This window comes from Muntiacus reevesi, chromosome 21 (genome assembly GCF_963930625.1).
Source record: "Muntiacus reevesi chromosome 21, mMunRee1.1, whole genome shotgun sequence".
Lineage (NCBI taxonomy): Eukaryota > Metazoa > Chordata > Mammalia > Artiodactyla > Cervidae > Muntiacus > Muntiacus reevesi.
This window is the reverse complement of record NC_089269.1, coordinates 13,461,390-13,484,519: the sequence shown is the minus strand read 5'-3', so window position 1 is coordinate 13,484,519 and position 23,130 is coordinate 13,461,390. Positions and strand designations below refer to the sequence as shown.

Sequence of the window (23,130 nt, the reverse complement as noted above, 5' to 3'; positions counted from 1 at the left end):
TTTTGTATCCTGCTTGGTGTCAATAATGCATGAAACAATAGTAAAATAGGATAAAAGACGTGATTGGAGACAGAAGAAGGAATCTCTTCATGAGGATCTCAGCTGTGTGAGAGTCCATGGTGCTACCTTGATGCTAATATTCTTCCTCAGAAAGATCCAGTACTGCCAGGAAATCTGACAGCTGGCTAGCACTAAGGAACAGAGTCGCCCTGAATTATTGGCATTGAAAAGTTTTTACTGAAAGTGAAAAGTCAGTCGTGTCCGACTCTTGGCGACCCCAGGGACTATAGCTTACCATGCTCCTCCATCCATGGGATTTTCCAAGTAAGAGTTGCCATTTCCTTCTCCAGGGGATCTTCCTGACCCAGGGATTGAACGTGGGCCTCCCGCATTGTAGGAAGACGCTTTACCATCTGAGCCACCATGGGCATAGCCCAGCTTAATTTGTCACTCAAATGCAGATTATTTACATTTAGAAAGCAAGGAGACTCCAGATAAAGTAGGTACAAAGCCCTTCCCTATGGAAATTGATTTTCCATATTATGCATGCCTGTGATCCTTACTGATAGAGCCAAATTCTCCTAAGACCTTAAACTTTTTCCTTGATGTAAATCAGTCAACTTTCACATTTTCTTTAGGACAAGACAGGTGATTGGCTGACTCCAGTTTAGTCTAGTACCATCCAATTTATAGTTAAGAGTTGGTGGTTTTTGTTGCTGTTGTTTTTAACATAATCTGACTCCAAACACATTTTATCAATTGGATTTTCTCTTCAAACATAAATACTCCAGTAGAACAAATTAAACGTAATGTACACAGTGGGAAATAAAATCCTTGAATAGGTGTCAATGACATGGTTGTTCTCCAGAATGATTCTACCAACCTGCCCTCCTAAGGATTTTCTCCTTTTTATCTGAGGTGAATCTGCACTGAGGTTGCTTACGCATCTTGCTTGTAAGGCTTCCTCTTCTGAGTGTAGAGAAAAGGAAGTCTGGTCCATGTCAGTCTTACTGTCACGGTAGCAACCATCGAAGGCCATGGTTTGAGTTGCCTCAATACTGTACATTCTAGAAATCTAACAAAAAGACTTTATTAGTAAGTCATGAATATGGTTTTAGAAGGAATTACAGTCAAAATCTAAACAATCAGATTTTTAAAACAGTTTTAATAAATACAAAGAATGCTTTGCTTATTTTAAAGAGTAAAATTTTTGCTAGTTTTGCTTCTGGTGTCTGATTAAAAGTCATTTTCACCATAACTGGAAAACATCATCTTAGACATCCATTTTTAATATGGATTTAAGGAGCGCGCATTATACAAATATTTGAGCATTATACAAATAAATGTACCACAACTGTAATTGAAAATGTTTTCTGATTTAGTTCTGGCCTGATAGACTGTAACACTCAATGTTTGTTTCCCCGAGAGGAAACATTGTTTCAGGTGTTCCTTTCTGTTTCTGAGTAGTGTGAATTGTTTGCTCTAAGTTTGTGAATAGAAATGGAATATGATATATCAACTAAATGGACTTGTTTTTCAATGTAGTTTTCCTTTTTAGAAAAAAACATAGCAGTATGCTTAATCAGTGTTTTTTTTTGGTCCCAAAACAGAATAATAGCATATGATGATCTATTTATGCTTGAATGTGGGATGGAGGTAGCCAGTGATTTTACCCACTCTTTTAAAACAAAAATTGGTCAAGCCTTCCCACTTTTGTTGAAAAGTACCTTTAAATGTTATTAACACAACTCAGTTAAACAACTTGAAATTGGCTTTTTTTTTTTTTTTTTTTGAGGAGTGAATTATCACTGCTTTCTGGCTCCACTGCCTGACTGAATATAAGTACTATATTTCTTAAAGGTTTTATTCTGAGGGAGATAGTGGTTCTCCCTGGGACAGAGGCTTCCCTGGTGGCTCAGATGGTAAAGCGTCTGCCTGCAATGCGGGAGACCCGGGTTCAATTCATGGGTCAGGAAGATCCCCTGGAGAGGGAAATGGCAACCCACTCCAGTACTCTTGCCTGGAAAATCCCATGGATGGAGGAGCCTGTAGGCTACAGTCCATGGGATCACAAAGAGTTGGACAGCGACTTCACTTTTTCTTTTCTGGTACAGAGCTGTGTCCCAGAAGGAGCTATGACTAATTGCTTTCTGAGAAAACAAAATCTCTTCTTGATCTATAGGGAGGTTTAAAAATGAACAAATATGGACAGGCTACTGTTGGATGAAAGTACTCTGAACTCAAATCGGAGGCTGCAGAGTAAATTCTGCCAAAACGTGTATTTCATTTGTACTGACTCAAAAGCCTAATATTTTACTGAATTCAAGACACATAGGGACGATATTGTGCAATCAGTAAACTAACCAGCGAACCATATTTGAGTTATATTGTCCTTTTTTGTTTTAGTCCCAGAAACTTTCCATAGTAAGATGAAAATGGGTAAAATAAACATGAAATAGCATCAAGATTGAATTACAAACCAATAGCCAACAATAACATCAATAATATATTCAATTCTGGATCGGAGGATAGAATAACTATGTATAGTCCCCTTGGTGGTTTTGCTAGCCACCCAGAACACTGCTGAATCGTCTCACTGAACATCCACACTTTTATCTCAAGAAAAATGTCACTTTGGTGCAATGAACAGTTATGTCCAACTCTTTGTGACCCTGTGGACTGTTAGCCGCCAGGCTCCTCTGTCCATTGAATTCTTCAGGCAAAAATACTGGAGTGGGTTGTCATTTCCTACTCCAGGGGATCTTCCCAACCTAGGGGTCAAACATGGGTCTCCTGCATTGCAGACGGTTTCTTTAATGTTTGAGTCACCAGGAAAGTCCCAAAAATGTCATTAGCATGTTAAGAAAAGATAGACTCTTCTATGAAAAACAAGGGTACCATTTTCTTTCTCCATTATGATAATTTAGATCTCTAAAACTGATTAAGTACACAATTTACCAGCAGGCTGCTAATTTCCACAAGTAGGTGAGTTGGCTGTTTCAACAGAAATAGCTTTTGAACAGGTCTTTATTTTTTTCTCTCCAGCTTACAAATAAGCACATAACTAAAGCATATTATAGCTAAAGTGTAGATCTGAGTGTCTTAGACTGAATTCTAAGTCCTAGAATTAGGAAAACATTTGGGTGAAGGAATAAGAAATAAAATATTAATACCTTCCTTTCTCCTTTCTGGGCAAAGGTCAACACTAGGGACAGATTTTCCATGGCCCTGGCTGTTCTCCCAGCTCTTGGTGTCTGGGGGCTAGGATGGGGGGGGGGGGTGGTTGGGACAGGCGTGTGGTGGTGGTGATGGGGTGGTGTTGGGGGGTGGTTGGGACAGGCGTGTGGTGGTGGTGATGGGGTGGTGTTGGGGGGGTGGTTGGGACATGCGTGTGGTGGTGGTGATGGGGTGGTGTTGGGGGGTGGTTGGGACAGGCGTGTGGTGGTGATGGGGTGGTGTTGGGGGGGTGGTTGGGACAGGCGTGTGATGGTGATGGGGTGGTGTTGGGGGTGGTTGGGACAGGTGTGTGATGGTGATGGGGTGGTGTTGGGGTGGTGGTTGGGACAGGTGTGTGATGGTGATGGGGTGGTGTTGGGGGGGGGGTTGGGACAGGTGTGTGATGGTGGTGATGGGGTGGTGTTGGGGGGTGGTTGGGACAGGTGTGTGATGGTGATGGGGTGGTGTTGGGGGGTGGTTGGGACAGGCGTGTGGTGGTGATGGGGCGGTGTTGGGGGGTGGTTGGGACAGGTATGTGATGGTGGTGATGGGGTGGTGTTGGGGGGGTTGGTTGGGACAGGTGTGTGATGGTGGTGATGGGGTGGTTTTGGGGGGGGTTGGGACAGGTGTGTGGTGGTGGTGATGGGGTGGTGTTGGGGGGTGGTTGGGACAGGTGTGTGATGGTGATGGGGTGGTGTTGGGGGGTGGTTGGGACAGGTGTGTGGTGGTGGTGATGGGGTGGTGTTGGGGGGTGGTTGGGACAGGCGTGTGGTGATGGTGATGGGGTGGTGTTGGGGGGTGGTTGGGACAGGCGTGTGGTGGCGGTGATGGGGTGGTGTTGGGGGGTTGGTTGGGACAGGTGTGTGGTGGTGGTGATGGGGTGGTGTTGGGGGGTGGTTGGGACAGGCGTGTGGTGGTGGTGATGGGGTGATGTTGGGGGGTGGTTGGGACAGGCGTGTGATGGTGATGGGGTGGTGTTGGGGGGGAGTTGGGACAGGTGTGTGATGGTGATGGGGTGGTTTTGAGGGGGGGTTGGGACAGGTGTGTGATGGTGATGGGGTGGTGTTGGGGGGGGTTGGGACAGGTGTGTGATGGTGATGGGGCGGTGTTGGGGTGGTGGTTGGGACAGGCGTGTGGTGGTGGTGATGGGGTGGTGTTGGGGGGGGTTGGGACAGGCGTGTGATGGTGATGGGGTGGTGTTGGGGGGGGTTGGGACAGGTGTGTGATGGTGATGGGGTGGTGTTGAGGGGGGTTGGGACAGGTGTGTGGTGGTGGTGATGGGGTGGTGTTGGGGGGGGTGGTTGGGACAGGCGTGTGATGGTGGTGATGGGGTGGTGTTGGGGGGGTGGTTGGGACAGTGTGTGGTGGTGGTGATGGGGTGGTGTTGGGGGTGGTTGGGACAGGCGTATGATGGTGATGGGGTGGTGTTGGGGGGTGGTTGGGACAGGCGTGTGATGGTGGTGATGGGGTGGTGTTGGGGGGTGGTTGGGACAGGCGTGTGGTGGTGGTGATGGGGCGGTGTTGGGGGGTGGTTGGGACAGGCGTGTGGTGGTGGTGATGGGGTGGTGTTGGGGGGTGGTTGGGACAGGCGTGTGATGGTGATGGGGTGGTGTTGGGGGGGGGTTGGGACAGGTGTGTGGTGGTGGTGATGGGGTGGTGTTGGGGGGTGGTTGGGACAGGCGTGTGATGGTGATGGGGCGGTGTTGGGGGGTGGTTGGGACAGGCATGTGATGGTGATGGGGTGGTGTTGGGGGGGGTTGGGACAGGTGTGTGGTGGTGGTGATGGGGTGGTGTTGGTAGGAAATGAGCTTTGCTTGGTGCTAGTGGTGGTTTAGTCACTAAGTTGTGTCTGAACTTGTAACCCCAGGACTGTAGCCCACCAGGCTCCTCTGTCTATGAGATTTCCCAGGCAAGACTACTGGAGTGGGTTGCCATTTCCTTCTCCAGGGGATCTTGGAGATGCAGGGATCGAACCCACATCTCCTGCATTGCAGGCAGATTCTTTCATGGTTTCACAGGGAGGAGCTCCATAGCCTAACATTCCTGGTCTTTCCTATCATCCCTCAATCACTCCACCCGGTGGGTTTGGAGGAGGGAACTATCATGTGTGGCTCAGCCCCTTTGGAGTTACTTTTGGATCTGCACTGCTGTCCAGGTTCATTCTCTGAAATGAGGTAAAGGAGACCGTCCCTACAGAGAAATCCTGAATCATCAAAATTTTCCCATGACCAGGGAGAGTAAGTACATTTAATACAGGGATGAAATATTAGTGGGATCCCCCCCCCCCCGCCCCCCGCAGCTCACAGATCTAAGGCACTTTCTCCAAACTACTTTACCAGTAACAAAGGTAAGATCATCACATCCATCTGTCTGGCTGCTACATCTCTCTCTCCCTCAAACTGCTTTCCCAACTGAGCTACAGAGAGGAGAGGTATCATCGATTAGCCCCCAAACCTTCAGATAGATCTTTCTTCCTTGTGTCTCACCAGAGCATCCCAGCCCTTTAAAGATCTCTTTAAAGATCTCAAACAACCTGTTCCCAAAACTGCTACTCCTTCAGGGCATATGCTCTGGGCACGAGTCACAATAAGAATGTAACATTTGTGTAGCGCTATATAGTTTGCAAAAGTTTCAGGTGCATTTATTATAACACTTGATCTTCACAAGAAGGTAATAGAGAAGAAATTCCATGTTTTGCAAATACAGAATGAGACAGTCTGGGATACTGAGCTAAGTTGTTAAGTTTGGCATCACTTCTGACTCCAAATCTGTGCTCTTTCCTTTGTCCCACAAACATATGAAGGGCAAGTAGGACTCTTTTTTGAGATAATTGCACTTTTGAAGGAGGCTTAGAATGATGGTTTCCAGAGGTTGGGTGAGGGGAGGGGAAATGGGGAGTTGTTTAATGGGTACAGAGTTTCAGTTTTGCAAGGTGAACACTTTCTGGAGATTGGTTGTATACAACAATGTAAATATTCTTAATACTACCAAACTGTACACTTAAAAACAATTCAGATGGCAAGTTCTATGTTATGTGCATTTTATTACAATTAAAAATAAAAAATATCTTTTAAAGTGAATGATGCTTATTAACTCAAAAGAATCTCTTCTGTGGTACAGAAGTTTGTGTACAACTTTATCAAGTGAAAAAAATTCAGGTTATGTGAGCACAGATGCTCTGGTGGGGGTGGTTGGGGGTACGGGTGAGAAGGCAAAGATGTAGGTATTTGGGAGTTAAAGGAGGTGGCCAAAATCACTGTGGTGCCTCTTTCTTCAGGAAAGAAACTACTCCCCACACAAAAACAAAACAAAATAAAAAAAGAACAAAATTCTTTTCCTCATCACAGTTTTCTCTTTCACTTCACAGCTTACCTAATCATTGCCGTTCACAGCGTGGCTGTGGATCAGTGGAGTCTGGGCCATCTTAGAAATGCAGACTCTTAGCTCCCACCCAGACTTACTGAGCGAGAATCTTAACAAATCCCAGGTGAGGTGAGTGTTCTGATCACTGCATGCTTGTCTAAAACTCCTGATTTTCTCACACCTGCATAGCAGTCACTGTGGGCGTGTATGTGACAGAGACACCTACTTCCGTGCTGTCGACAAAAGGAACTAGAGAATCTCTGATGAAGAAAAATCAGCTTCCATTACAGGTTTGACTCAAAGGATATGAAATTTTAAAAATGAAGTAGCATTACAGGCGATCTGAATTGCAATTGCAGGTCTGTTGGCTGTGGATCTTTTGGCAAATTACTTCTTCACTAAAACGCTTCTGTTTCAGTTTAAAAATAGAGATAATAACCTCTCTAAGGCCCACATCATGGAGCCAATATGAGGGGTCAGTTCAAGAAGAGGATATAAAAATGTTCTTTTTAAAAAGGATGAAATAATCTCAGTAGAAGTATAAAGAATATTAAATAATGTTTTGGTGTGTATAAATACTCATTTAAGAATTTCTTCTTAAACCAGTGTGAATATATCACATTAAAATTATTGCATATATATATATCATATGAATATATATATATACACTATATATACACACACACACACACACACTTTGGCCATATACAGTACTTTGGCCACCTAATGCAAAGAACCAACTCATTGGAAAACACCCTGGTGCTGGAAAAGATTGAAGGCAAAAGGAGAAGAGGACAGTAGAGGATGAGATGGTTGTATAGCATCATTGACTCAATGGACATGCACTTGGGAAAACTCTGGAAGATGGTGAAGGACATGGACAGCCCCATTCAGCTGCAGTCCATGGGCTTACAAAGAGTTGGATATGACTTAGCGACTGAACAACACTAACACACATATATGTGTATCAAATTAATTTCTGTGTGTATGTACAAATACACACATATTAATTTGATCCGCTAGGTTTCTGAAGTAAAATAGCATGTTTCAGTTCTCATAACAACAGGAAATTGGTGCCCCAACCCTTTGTGAATGAAGCAGGTAGAGATCAATCAATCCAGATTGATAAAGCAATGTCACAAGAAGTATGTGCCAACACTTAGGACCCAGAAGGCACCTTGTTCCCTGTATATGGTGAAGAGGAGAACCTTCCTTTATGCTCTACCACTCACCTTAGTGACAAGAAAAGAAAGATAAATCCTAGCTCTTGGTGGAGATCTATCATTTACTGGTTGAGAGCACAGCCTTTGGAGTCAGAGAGCTCCAGAAGCATATCCTGATTCCTCTTAAGCTGCGTGACCTTGGTCAAGTTACTCCCCAACTGCTCCTACTTCACCTCTGTAAAATGAAGGTGATAAAGTACTGACCTCTTTGGGTTACAGTGAGAATGAAGTAATATAATATGTTGGGTGGTTAGCACAAAGCCAACAGATAAGAAACACTCATTAAACGTTAGCGATCATCATCACTGGGCTTCCCTAGTGGCTCAGATGGTAAAGAGTCTGCCTGCAGTGCAGAGGACCTGGTTTAATCCCTGGGTCAGGAAGATCTCCTGGAGAAAGGAAAGGCTACCCATTCCGGTATTCCTGCCAGGAGAATTCCATGGATAGAGGAGCCTGGCAGTTCATGGGGCCACAGAGAGTCGGACAGGTTTGAGTGACTTACACACACATAGACACCATCATCATCCTCATCTCCATGAAAGGATAGGATTTGTACACCAACCCCTTCTTTTTGAGGGTCAGAGTCACTGCAGGGGAGAACAATGTGAGAAATTCCTCATACAGAAAACCTCCTGGCAAAACCTTCCTCTGGGATGCCAAGGAAACCAGCCAGCACAGAGCAGAAAGAGTAAAGCTCAAGATCATTCGTCACAAACTTGCATTCTGCCAAGTTGCACGAACTTCATACAAGGGTTGCAATACCGCCAGGAGAGGGAGTGGATGAGGATGGCCTTCTTCACATCCCGGAAAGGACCCGGCAGTGAAAGCAAGGCAGTACCTTGCCGGTCTGCTTGAACCGTCTCCGCTCTTCCAGGGTGGTGAGGTAGTTCACGGCTGCGTACTCAACGACCGACAGGAAGACAAAGAGGGAGCTGACCCACAGGTACACGTCCACGGCCTTGACGTACGACACCTGGGGCAGGGAGGCACTCACCCCGGAGAGGATCGTGGACATGGTCAGCACCGTGGTGATTCCTGCCGTGCAAGAACAGTGATGAGCTCAGGGACAGCCCCACTCAGCTGCAGGGGCCAGGGCCAGAGGACACCAGGGGGGACATTTCTGGGTCGCTATCTGCTGATCACAGGTGTGTGAGGGCCGTGGAATCTCAGCAGGTCAACCGAGTACAGCTTAGCCTAAGCCAGAACCTCTCCTTGGGTTTCTCTTCCTGTGTCTTTTTCTTACCCTCAGCCCCACTGTCCATGATGTTCCCCTTCCCTCCAGCTAAAGTTTCCAGAGTCAGACGTGTCCCTAAGGATTCATGACTCCCACCCTTAGCTGGGACTCTTTTAACCATCCCAGAAAAGTAAAAACGTATTTCATTTTAAAAAATTCTTCTGAGATTGTCTATACCAATTTTTTCAGATCCTGCACATATGCATTAATATACAATATTGGTTTTTCTCTTTCTGACTTCCTTCACTCTGTATGACCATCTCTAGGTGCATCCATGTCTCTGAGAATGAGCCAGTTTTGTTCCTTTATATGACTGAGTAATATTCTATTATATTGTTGCAAGCAGAAATAGAGACACAGACATAGAGAACAAGCATGAATATCAAGGGGGGAAAAGGGGGAATATGAGTTGGGAGGTTGAGATAGACACATATACACTGTTGATACTTTGAATAAGATAGATAACTAACGAGAAACTGCTCTGCGGGGACCGAAATGCAAAGGAGAGCCAAAGAAGAGGGGATATTCCAAAGAAGAGTCAGTATAACTGACTCACTGTGCTATATAGCAGAAACTAACAGAACACTGGAAAGCAACCATACACCAATAAATTTTTTTAAATTGAAGGATAATTGCTTTACAGAATTGTGTTGGTTTCTGCCAAACATCAACATGAATCAGCCATAGAAAAAAAAATTCTTCTGAAAAAGAAATTAATTCTAAAACCATTTCCACCCCTATTCCCCATCATGTCACAACGTTTACTGTTAAGAAAGTATCTTCATGTCAATCTTAAATCTTTCGTTGGCCAGGGAGTGCTCTTCCTTCGCGTTAAAGATTGCTGTCCCTGTAGTTTTCTTTCACACAGAATAACTCACAGCCCACGGTCATTGCTATCACCTTGTCCCTTGTTACTGAAGCTACAGCTCAGCTGAGACTCAGATTCAAAGCGTGGTGCTGGAGGCTTGGTTCCGATAAGTCTTTACTAAGCAGCTGCTAAACACCGGTTACTTTTTGCCCCGCCCCTCCTGTTATCCTCTCTCCTATTGTTCCCACTTCTTCCCTACTATTCCCTTCTCACTGCTTTCCGTTTCATTTCCTTTTCTTCTCTTCCTTTCCCTTCTCTCATCCCTGCAAAGGGCATCAGAGGTAATGAGATCAAGATTCTGGGGGACAAGGGAGAAAGGAGCGACTGAGATTTCCTTAATAAAAATGACAACTTTAGGGAGAGCTCTTCTGTGTCTACACTAATTTCTCAGAGGGACGGTGCAAGAGCGCTGCCTGGAGAGAAAGCCTAGTATTGTAAATATTCGAAATGTATGCTGGCTGGCGTGGTTTTCTTTCTTAACTTCCCACCAGGGAGGTGCAAATGGAGTCCTTAATGATTTTTATAAGTTGTGAGGACGTTTTAATGTCAGCAGACAGAGTCCCAAACAGCAGGAAGAACACGGTGATTTTCTCCTAAAAGGTTCAGACAGCGCAGGTGGACGGCCCTCACCCACACACTCCTACCTTTTCACCAAATTCTATCCTTCTGTGAGGTTTTCGTCTGAGGGAGGCCCATATCAAAGACAAAGACAGTGCTACAGAGCTATTCAATTTCAAATTAAGTTCTTTCCTGTGGATGGTGGAGACCAAAGCAATCTGGCAACCTGACAGTCACCGTGGGAGGACCGGAAATCTCACCTTCACAGTGATTGGAACTCCAGAAGAGGAAACCTCAATGCTTCTCCAGCAGGTACCATTACATTCAGGCCGCTACCCACTGAGTCTCAGGTCTCCCCAGCAGTGGTCATGTTGGGGAGATACCGTTAGTAGTCAACCGTCTGCATGTTGGTGGATACCGTTGGCATTCCTTGCTCCATAAACATGGAGCTGTGACATTTTTATTAAGGTACGGGTGTACGTTTAGCTGAAGCTGAGGTTAATAAGTACAACTTGTCTGCCTTTATTGAATGTTTACCCACCACACACCTAGGTAAATATTAGCCACACACGGCAGAAAAGAAATATATGAATGCAGAGTGCCTGATTAGCCTGAATTTTGTCAGGAGCAGAATTGAAACCTTCTCTTTGAATATAGGAACCCATGCTTTTTTCATGCAAACCTGTGGCCTCTCACTCTGAATCTGTAAAGGAAACTTCCTTTTGTTTTTAAGATTATAGACCAGTCTCTATATATGGAGTATCTCTGAGACAAGATGCTATAAAACTGAGTGTAGAATTATGTCAGGAAGCATGAAGGTATTTTGTGCTTTTCAAGAGGCCAGAAGTCTTATTATGTCAGGATTTCACTGGTAAAACTATGAAAATCCTAAATGAACATTCCTGTTTAGTCGTTTACTTTATTTGTGCACATTTTTTAAAATGTTTCCTCTTACTGGGTTTCGAAGATACGGAAGATAGAACTTGATTTTTTTTCAGTGACAGTAACATGAGGCTTAGCACATGCAATAGGGTTTAGAAACACACACAAATACATGCTGTTGTCATGTATTTCAAATTGATGACTGTTGAGTCAATAAAAGGGGATTGGATCATTTATATTTGCAGATAGCAATAAACTAGCAGTCATTTTCTTTAAAAGGGTGCTTAGTCCAACTAAATAATGGTAAGTTTATTTATTTTTAAACCAACATTCTAGATTTTCCTGTGTAAAAGAAGCAAATGGGGAGGGCGGGGAGTGGGGAGAAGGGAGTAAAGGATGAGAAAACTGATGTATAAATTCCTAAAGCAATAGAATTTAGAGTGAGGAGTATTACAGCTACATTAAACACACTTATTATGTCTTGAGCCGCCCCTTAGAAATACATTAATCTTGACAAATTGTATTCCTTCTAAGCCCATTAAAGTTAACACTGCAATAAAGGAGTTTTGAATTATATGAAGTGAGTATTTAGTCAAAGAAAGGGCTTGTGTTGGAATTAGAGAATTATCTTCCCACCTACTGAAATCGCTATGCATAACTAGGAAAGCATTGAGACAATATTTAGCCTGGCCCCTGGGACTCAACTTCCCTGAGCTGTGCAGTTTCTCCCGTCTATTAATTCTTAAGATCACATATGAGATCGTAGGAGCCCTTCAGTGAGGGAAGGATTGTTTATCTATTTTTGTTTCTCATTGGCTCTGTCTTGCCACACATGATGAGGCAGATGTCAGGGGTGTGGGGCACCATGCCAGGAAAGGATGGCATTTCCTGAACTGGCAGAAGACTAAAGAGGTGGCAACTGACAGACAGCTCAGACCAGACTTCAAGTACTTCTGGGGGATGGGCGGACAGTGAGAGAGAAAGCTCTGAAAGAACTTCAGCATGATCTCAGCTTCTGAGTGGATTAAATGGGATGCAATGCAAAGGCCATTGGACTAGGAGTCAGAGGGGGAACTAGACAAAGGGAGGAAGCTTTGGTTGAATGCTTCGGGCATTGTGGCCCTTGCTTATGCAGCTTACATACGTCGATCTTTGTGAGGGCATGACGGCCTACAGATGACACTTAGAACCACTAGGTCAGTTCACCCCTCAGTAGCTGTGTTGTAGGGAGCTCTTTTGAAAGGAAAGATGTCTACATTCATCTTTAAATGAGTAAAAACATTTTCCCTGTGGGCCAAGGCAGAAAGAAAATATTAAGTGATGGAAGGGAGAGGAAGGTAGGCTGGACACCCCAATACTGCTCTTTGGACAGAAAGTACCAACCATTATCTCACAGATGTGGTGCCGGAGTCCACTGCGTAGATATTCTCATTACTTCCATAATGGTAACATGAATAGCTTCTAAGTATTATTTTCCAGGTATGTGGCATATCCTCCATTACGCATTTTTCTTTATGAATGAATACATGTCTGAAAGTTTTAGTTGCCTTCCTCTGCCAGGAAATATCTATTTCCTGATAAATGACCCCATTACTTCATACATTGTATGTTGGGGATACCCAACAGGAATGCAGAGGGGCCCAACAGGAATGATGGAGGCAAGCAAGGAAGGAAGAAGATGAGAGAGGGGAGAAGAGAACCCTTCATGACAGTAAAAACATCCTTGAACAGCTCTGTAAGAGTTCTTCACTCTTTCTCCATGTAAAATTGAGTGGAATCATAGACTAGAATTTTAACCCAATACATAGTCTGAATTATGATTGCTTTTATCTCTAGTAATAGAATTGCCTAATCACAACTGATACTCTCTGCTGTCCTGCCTCTGTTGTTCTTTATCTGAAACATGACAGACGTGGAAAGGTTTTAAGCAGCAAATGATTCATCCTCAGTCAGCAAATTAACCCAAATGCAGAAGAGTCTTAATGAGAAATGAATCATCATTGTTTTCAATTAATAACAGCTATTAAAAACATGGTGGGCGAAATGCTGGCAGTCTAACAACTATATATTAAGCACAAAATACATGCAGGGCACTGTGCTAGTCACCATCCTTGAAGAGCTCATATTCTAATAGAGAAGACAAGATGAGCTGAACATGAAATAGATGAAGTAGGTTCCTTAGGATAGATGCTCTGTGGTCCAAAGATGAGAGAGAGCATAACTGCCTGAAACCAGCAGTAAAGGCTCTCGGCTCGTTTAGAAATGGCTAAATTTGCCAGAGAAAGACAGGTAGGGAGGGCATTCCAGGTAGAGTGGGAGTCAGAACAAATGTCCAGAGGTGAGATAAGCAAGATAGACATGAGGGCCTGTTTGAGAACACTGAATATTCAAGAAGATTGAAGCTTATTAGGGTAAGTCTGGGGGCTCAGGCAGTGAAGAATCTGCCTTCAGTGCCAGAGACCCAGGTTTGATCCCTGGGTTGGGAAGATCCCCTGGAGAAGGAAATGGCAACTCACTCCAGTATTCTTGCCTGGAGAATTCTATGGACAGAGGAGCCTGGTGGGCTACAGTCCATGGGGTTGCCAAGAGTCAGACACAACTGAGCTACTTTCACTATTAGCGCAAGTATTTTGGGGCAGGGGTGTGGCTGAAAATTTGGCAAATGAAAACACAGAATACTCAGTTATCTTTGAATTTCAGACAAACAATGAATAATGTTTCAGTATCAGTGTGTTCCATGCAATATTTCAGATGTTCCTATACTAAAACATTACTTGGTGCTTAACTAAAACACAAATTTAACACAGTGTCCTGTATTTTATCTGACAAGCCTCAAGGGACACCTTGAATTCCAAGTTAAGTGTATTTAAACTCCAATCACGTGTGAGATTGAGAGTATGATGATCACATTTGTGTCTTAGAAGTATCGTTCTGGTGGTAGGGTTGAACTTGGGCAAGACGAAAAGGCGGTGAGTTAAGCAATTACAAGGCTTCTGCAAGCCCAAACTCCATCTTTGTAAAAAGTAGTAAGAGGTATCACTTCCTCTGGAAGATGTCACGCCAAACCACATGCCAAGGAGCTTGGGCTGGATCACTGCACCCCGTGAGGTGCACCTATACGTTAGGAGTTTGGGAGTAACAGATATACACCACTATATATAAAAGAGATAACAACAAGGACCTCCTGCATAGCTCAGTGAACTATATTTAATATCCTGTAACGTCCTATCATGGAAAGGAATCTAAATCACTTCACTGTATCCCCCAAACTAACACAACACTGTAAATCAACTATACTTCAATAAACAATAAATTAATTTAAAAAAAAAAGAGGGCAAAGTATTTTTCAAAGAACCTGAGGGTGGGAGGAAACAAAAGCCTGAAAACAGAGTAATGTTCTAGAAATGTTTGTTCTATTAAAATGAAGGAGGGACAATTCTGATTTGTATATTATTGTATATAAATCTGCCTAGCAATTTCCTAGCTCTGGAGACACAAGAAGCACAGAATTTCACTGTTGCGTTTTCAGTCCAACCTGCCTGAGAGCCAGCTTTTATTGCTGTCATTTTCATGATATAAGAGCTAAGCAGTTAGCTTCAGGGATCCCACTGAAACTCATGTCCATAAACCTTTAGAGACTGAATGCCTTTCTCCTTCTGTCTCAAGGGCTGGAAATGGGCGTTGAGTCTCCTCTTTGGGTCTATACTGCCCCGCTGCGTCAGGACCAGGCTTGTCTGATATGAAGGAACAGCCACAATAATTTAGTTACTCATTCAGATGGTATTTTTCCCCTTAAAGACATTCAAGACTCAAATGCTTGTGAACTGAAACTTTTAGTAGGGGAAAGAGGTGAACAAATCATTAATATTAATGACAATTTATGTCTTTCAAGTATCTTTAGAGGTTTGCATGTAATTTGTCAGCATTAACTTAGAAATCACTCCTTCTGGAATGAATTGTGTGATAATTACGATGACTGTGAACCACTAATAACAATCTTCTCCCTAAATAGAGCGTTATGGGTGAAAGAATAGAATCAACCCAAATGAGAGAGTTCTGCCCCAAACCAGCCAAGAAGGCAGGTGGGATTGACTCCTGGGTTCTCATTAAGTAAGATGTTGTCTCAGTACTTAGCGTGGCAACTCCACTCTGTAAGGACTCGATCAAAACCGCTAAGTGGGTCTGAAGTGGTTTCCATAAATCTGTGTGTGTGACAGTGGCTTGTGATGTCTCTAGGTAGAGTGACAATCACACCTGTCAATGAGGCTGGCAATGTTTCCCCATTTGAAACCTCTGAAGTGCCACGACACCTAAAATTCTGCTGCAATTGATTCTGATTTTAGTATTTATTAACAGGCTATGCCCTAATTTTTTTAAACTAAGGCTTGTGTTTCCAAATTCAAGCATTCGGCTCTCCAAGAGGTAATTTATTAAGGTACCAATGGTAGAGTGTGAATTCATTTGAACTGAAAACTTCTGCAACGTAAGGGTTTGTCAGGCAAAGTGAAGTGAACTTGGGCAAGAGATGGGGAGGTTTTCCTAAAAGGCAGAAAAGAGATATTTGTGAAGTGAGGCTGTTTATGCTTCATAACTTCACCCTCTCTCTTTCCTATCCTCCACCTTGGGTCAAGATGGTGCAGTCTTTGTACTGAATGTCTTGGTTTCCGAGGAAAGAGTCCAGCTACAATTTGCCCTATAGTTGTCAAGTCAAATACTGAGTGCACATCATAACCATCCCTACTAACCCATCACCCTCTTTGCCTCTCCATGTATCACCAACTCATCCACCCTCCTCGTGGATGCTAATGTTAATGCTAATGCTAATGTTAAATGTTAATATTTATTCCACATTAACATTTCACAAAGGTACAGAACCACTCACCCAAGGAAACTCTTGCGGGGACAGCTCTTCGGTCGATCCAAAATGAAACCCAGGAAAGCATTACCATCAACATGGCTGGGAAATAGGTTTGCAGGACAAAGAAGAAAATATGCCTCCTTAGCACAAAGTTGATGAAAAGCCTATTATACCAACCTATGAGGAAAAGCCAAAGTTTTCGTCAGAACAGGTTTCTTTTGTGTGGAAATGCAATACTTAGTGATAATAACCTGCTTCTTTAGACTCCAAGCTCTTAGGTAACATGGAACTTAACCCACCCTTGTTTAACCTGTACTGGGATAGGACCTGGGCTTCCAGTGTTGGCTGAACTAACTGAACTGCAGTAGGTTTAATTATCTGACTCAAAGATTCTCCTTTAAATTTCATATCTGCTGTTCGGGGATGAATGGTTATTATATTTTGTGGGATGGCCTTTAAAGACCTTTCTCCAAAACGTATTGTGTTTGCAGTGTTTCTGCAGGTGAAAAAGTCTTCAATATATGACTAATGACTAATTCAAGAGCCAATAAACCATTTATGAGCTATAACAAATGAAATGAAACATTTCATCTGGAGGAAAAGATTCACAGCAGCTCCTCTGTCATTGGATTCCAAATTAGGATCCAGATAACTAGGGACTCAAAGAGGCGCTGGGGGAAGGGAGTATCTGTAAACTGTTTTTATTATTTCAAAGTTTCAAGGGTACCATTAATTTATCTATACTAATCTGCTGAAAAGTAGCCAAATGGTGTTTCTTTGCCTCTTGTTGGAATTATATAAACTCATGTCGGTATTAGTTTGTACTGATCAAAGCACCGGTTGTGGTCATGTCAATACGTGTAGATGTTTAATTTCCCATTTCACATTGGCAGCAAGGAACCAGCCTTGGTTCCTTGTTCAGAAGGTAAGAGCATACTTTTGGACCCTCTATAGGACTTCTCTGATTCCATTTCCTGATAGCTACATGTTAGATTCTATATGATAACTTATGCTTATTTTACATTTTTCTTTCTCACATTTCTCTTTCATGTCATCTTGCTTTATTTTACAACCGATGCCAGTCGTATTAAATCTTTTCTAAAGTAAGCAATGAATAATGAAAAAAATGAAAATATACTTTTTATAAATAAGTGGTAAGATTAATTTTTCCATTACAAATGTAGTTTACTGTGATCCAAATTATTCAGGTCACAGAGACTATAGCTTAAAAATAATAAAATTAAATTATAGAAGTTGCAAAGTTGGAGAACTCTTCTACTCCCTCAGTAGTAATTTCTTAACCCAGGATGGCAAACGTACTAGACAGATCAGACAAACATTTAGGCACTTAGCCTAAAATATACACCTCGTCAATCTGCACTGACTTTGCAGACTGTATGCCTAGTATTCTATTCTTAATTAACTGCTGGTTACCCTTATTTTTCCTACTTATTTTAGTTTCTCTCACTATCAGTTGATATGCTTCAGGAACACTAAACAATTTCATTACCAAGGGTAATAAAAGATACATGATGTAGTGTACTCTAAAGTCAAAATATGCCTCTTTTTAAAGCTACTCATTGTCTTGTATTACCCATGTTACAGCCCACTTTATTATAGTTTGCAATTGAGAACTTTCATTATGGCTATAGAGTGGAATAATAGCACCTCTGATGTTATAGCTTCATATAATTATTGTGAGATTATAAGGGATGAGGAAAAGCTGGGAAGTACTTCATAAAGACACACTTACACATATGCTCTTATGTTCTGAAAAGTATTTAGGTAACGAGGTCTTTTTTTAACTCATAATTTTCTGAATAACTTTTTTTTTTGGCAACCAAGCAGGAGACATGTTGCTCTGTCTTGCAGTTTTTCTGGGAAGGGGAGATGAAGGATAGTTCTGTTATTGAAGTTGTAGCTGGGAAGAGCTCCCCTGACCCACCGGAAAGGTCGTGCTGCTCTGGGAAGGGGTGGAGCTCTCATTTCCGGAATGGAAAAGGGTAGGACTCTATTTTTATATTTGACTGCTGATAGCTCTCTAGCTTCACTTCTGCTCCACACCTGGGCAGGCTAGGAAGAGAGCCAGATATTCTCTCTGCACTGATGGGAAGATCAAACCATGAAAACACGGCCCCATGCAAGGAGCCCTCACTTGAGTCCCACTAAGCACCAAAGAACCCCAAGTCAGAGGCCCCTTTCTGTTCTCTCTAGACATTTTCAGATGTGCTTTGAAGCCTGCTCTGCTCTCTCTAGACAACCTCATTATGTGAGCAATAAATCTCTTTATACCCTGTCAGCATCTGGTGCCATCACCAGTTTTGACATCTGAACCAAATTTTGGGTGGAAGTGTCCACCCGCCTCCAGCTGGTTGCCACATGGTAGGAAAAAAAGGAAGTTTATGAAAGAGAGAGAAGGTCTGGAGAACTGGCAGCAGGAACATGGAAGGGGCGGGCAGTAAGGGGGCAGTTAGTCCAAGGCAATGTTCAAGATTTTTATATCCAAAGACGGCCACCTTCAATGGCCTGTTGATGTGAAGGCTTCATTCTGTGTTGAAAGGCTAAAGATGATGACGTTGATAAAAATGGTGAAAATGATAGCTACTAGCTAGTATTTTTAAAGACAGAATCCTAAGTTATTGTTAAGTGTTATGTATTAAGTGTTAAGTTAAATTATTAACTGTTAAGTTATGTATCCTTACAAGTCTACAAGGTAGAAAGTATGAAACCAACTTAAGGATGAGGAAATTGAGGCTGAGGGAGATCAAGCAACTTGTCTAAGATTATATTTCTGATAAGTGGTAGAGCCAGAATTGGAACTCACAACAGTCTCTCTCTAGAGCATGTATTTCTAGCCACTACATTATACTGCAAGAAAGATTAACTCTTCACCGCATCCCCCAAGGGCAGCAGTCATTTCTTTTTCCTTCTAAATTAACAGGGCTTGATTCTGAGGGACATTGAGAGGCACGAGGGGACAGAGGTCCTCAGCAACTTGTTAATGTTGACAAGCATTGGTGAAGGCAATGCCAAGGGGAATAAGTGAGGACCTGGCAGCTCAACTATCAAACGGAAGCTAAAGTTTCATAATTGTAATTATACTTCTGACTCTTGTAACTAAGCCAGAATTGTAGTCTTTTTCTGGATAGCTGATTTAAGAGTGGCAGTTATGGTGGTTGTTTTGAAGATAGGAATGAAGACAAAATATAAAATATTTTTATGAAACTAATATGTTTAATTTGAGAAAAACACTTGAATTTGGCTCTCAGGTGACCTTGTTTGGTAATTCATGGATAATGTGAAGAACTATTGCCTACTTGTGAACTAAAATAAACTTCTAAATGCTGATCTTTTTGAAACCTAAGAAATGCTTGAATGAACTCAGATATCATTAATGATTTGATATTTGAATACAACTTTCAAAATGCTTTATTCTTCTCTTTTAAAAAAAGTAATGTTAGGGGCCTATTTTGGGCTCCCAGGCGGTGCTGGGGGTAAAGAATCTGCCTACAATGCAGGAGACTTGGGTTTGATCCTGAGTTGGGAAGATCCCCTGGAGAAGAAAATGGTAACCCTCTCCAGTATTTTGCCGGAAAAGTCCTATGGACAGAGGAGCCTGGTGGTCTACAGTCCATGGGGTCACAAAAGTGTCAGATATGACTTACTGACTGAGCGCACACACATACAGGGGCCCATTTTAATCCTTCTCATTATAAAGTATGTTTGTGTAACAACAACAAAAATACAGAAGTTTTGAAATAAAATAGAAAATTTCCCCAATATCTGTACTTACTTCTCATAGGCATATAAAGTGCAAGAATCACTTTACTGATCAAGTCATTCAGTTGCTATTTATTGAGCATCTATCACGCCCCAGGCATGCTTGCTGTTCTGGGTGACAGAGAACAAGGCAGACAGATGGATCCCTGCACTCTCTCTAGTCAGGCACTCAGACAAGAAAGCAGTCAGACAGAGATGTGTTTCAGGAGGGGGTTAGTGCCGTGAAGACAAATACACATGTGGAATGGTGGGGAGGGCCGTTTATTTTCCACTGGATGGCTAGGAAAGCACTCTTTGAGGAGATGATATTTGAATAAAGTTCTGAGCAAAATGAGGAATCTGGTCATGAAAAAATCAGGGAAAATATGCCAGGCAAAGAAAGCTGAAAGCAGAACTCCTGCAGGTGGAATGAGGCGGGTGTGTCTGAAGGCAAGCAAGAAGTGGGGAGACCAGGTCGCCGTGGTTGGTGAGGTCAGAGCCTTAGGCAGAGAGAGATCATGGAGGGCCTGTGGGCCATGATGAGAAGCTTAAATTCTGCCTTAAGCTTGGTGGAAAAACACCGCAGGGTTTTAACAGGAAAGAATTGTGCTCTTTACATTTTCAAAAGAACACTCTGCTCTATGAAGAGTAGACTGCTGGGGCCTAGAGAAAGCAAGACATTGAGTTAAAGGTGTTTACATGATAAAGACAGAAATGTGTACAGATGGTATCTGACCTAGGGTGCTTTGACTTATTTTGACTTTATGATGGTACAAAAGTGATGCATAATCAGTAGAACCTGTACTTCCAGTTTTGAATTGTGATCTTTTCCCATGCTAGCCATATGTTCTGGCATGATGCTGGGCAGCAGCAGCAAGCCAGCTCTTGATCAGTCCCATAATCTTGAGGGCAAACAGCTGATATACTTACAATCATTTGGTACCCAGACAACCATTGTGTTTCTTCAGTTTCAGTACCGTGTCCAATTGCATTACAGGACATAGTCAACACTTTATTTTAAGATAGGATTTGCATTAGATGATTTGCCCAACCATAGACTAATGTAAGTGTTCTGAGCCTGTTTAAGGTTGGCTACGCTACTTTAGTGGATCACAATAAACTGTGGAAAATTCTGAAAGAGATGGGAATACCAGACCACCTGACCTGCCTCTTGAGAAACCTGTATGCAGGTCAGGAAGCAACAGTTAGAACTGGACCTGGAACAACAGACTGGTTCCAAATAGGAAAAGGAGTATGTCAAGGCTGTATATTGTCACCCTGCTTATTTAACTTATATGAAGAGTACATCATGAAAAACGCTGGGCTGGAAGAAGCACAAGCTGGAATCAAGATTCCCAGAAGAAATATCAGTAACCTCAGATATGCAGATGACACCACCCTTATGGCAGAAAGTGAAGAGGAACTAAAAAGCCTCTTAGTGTAAGTGAAAGAGGAGAGTGAAAAAGTTGGCTTGAGGTTCAACATTCAGAAAACTAAGATCATGGCATCTGGTCCCATCACCTCATGGGAAATAGATGGGGAGACAGTGGAAACAGTGTCAGACTATTTTTTGGGGCTCCAAAATCACTGCAGATGGTGACTGCAGCCATGAAATTAAAAGATGTTTACTCCTTGAAAGAAAAGCTATGACCAACCTAGAAAGCATATTAAAAAGCAGAGACATTACTTTGCCAACAAAGGTCCGTCTGGTCAAGGCTATGGTTTTTCCAGTGGTCATGTATGGATGCGAGAGTTGGACTGTGAAGAAAGCTGAACACCAAAAAATTGATGCTTTTGAACTGTGGTGTTGGGGAAGACTCTTGAGAGTCCCTTGGACTGCAAGGAGATCCAACCAGTCCATCCTAAAGGAGATCAGTCCTGGGTATTCATTGGAAGGACTGATGCTGAAGCTGAAACTCCAGTACTTTGGCCACCTCATGCGAAGAGTTGACTCATTGGAAAAGACCCTGATGCTGGGAGGGATTGGGGGCAGGAGGAGAAGGGAACGACAGAGGATGAGATGGCTGGATGGCATCACCAACTCGGTGGACATGAGTTTGAGTAAACTCCGGGAGTTGGTGATGGACAGGGAGGACTGGTGTGCTGCAATTCATGGGGTCGCAAAGAGTCGGACACGACTGAGCGATTGAACTGAACTGATGCTACTTTATGATGTTCAGGAGGTTAGGTGTATTAAACGTATTTCAACTCATGATGGGTTTACTGGGAGGTACCCCATTGTCAGCTGAAGAAGACCTGTATTGCAAAGATAGAAACGGCTGCTGGGAAAAGAAGGATGATGTTATTGGTCAAATGGGAGGCTTGTTTGGACTCAGGACAAGCCTCATGTGCTTTGCAGACAGCAGATGCTCAATAAATGCTCATGACTTGTCCACATAAAATACTGAACCTGTGCTGCTATAGAAAGCAAATCCACTGGACGCACTGAATTCCTCAACGAAAAACTGAGACAGGGAAATATGCTCATCGGTGTTTAGGGACTTGTTTCCATGTTTCCAGTACAGCATTAGATCCTCCTCATTGTAGGCATCTAAGACAAGAAAATAACATCCCTGCAATTAGAATGAGCTCCTGTAAGTTCCACGAGGTCCATGATGGTGTTTTATAAAGTTCTGTATCCCCAGGGTCTGGTCCAATGTCATGGTTCTGAAATATATCTTTGCCAAAAGACTGATAATACCCATTTACCCATATAAGTAAAAAACAAAAACAAAAACAAAAACAAAAACCCTCCCAAATTAGGCCCTGATTACTGACAGAGTGTGGTTGGGTTTTCTCGTGCTCACATGATGCTTTAAAAACTCTCCAAACAGCTGCTCCCCTATCTGTGTGCATTGTGATGTCACAGCACCGCCTCTCACTCACAGGCCTGATGCCAAGGCTTTCGGCCTCAAACTTTGGTTTTGTGACCCTCTTGGATGAAACTGCAAAGTGAGCTGGGCTTGTAGAAAATTTTCTTGTAAGATCAAATAGTGTGACAGAGAGTTTCCAATGGGTTTGGGGAGAATTGTCTCTGTAGGAGACATCCACTGAGAGTCCCAGCACTTTACCTGCATCATGAAAAATTGCAGTCAGCTTTTAATAAGTCATGTCAAAAATAGCTGGGGTGGGGTGTGGATCTAAGTAATTGACAGGGCTCTGGCTCAGA

General features: G+C 42.9%; 1 protein-coding gene across 1 annotated transcript in view; it reads right to left on the bottom strand.

Moving 5' to 3' along the window:
- Window positions 1–772: 772 nt before the first annotated feature.
- The window catches only part of GABRR3 (gamma-aminobutyric acid type A receptor subunit rho3), a 45,680-nt gene continuing 23,322 nt past the window's right edge, over window positions 773–23,130 (bottom strand). Inside the window, exons 6-9 of the mRNA XM_065913802.1 lie at window positions 22,372–22,512; window positions 16,227–16,379; window positions 8,641–8,837; window positions 773–1,075 (exon numbers count right to left, since the gene is read on the bottom strand). Coding sequence (XP_065769874.1) covers window positions 773–1,075; window positions 8,641–8,837; window positions 16,227–16,379; window positions 22,372–22,512 — 794 coding nt within the window. The remainder of the gene's footprint in view (window positions 1,076–8,640; window positions 8,838–16,226; window positions 16,380–22,371; window positions 22,513–23,130) is intronic.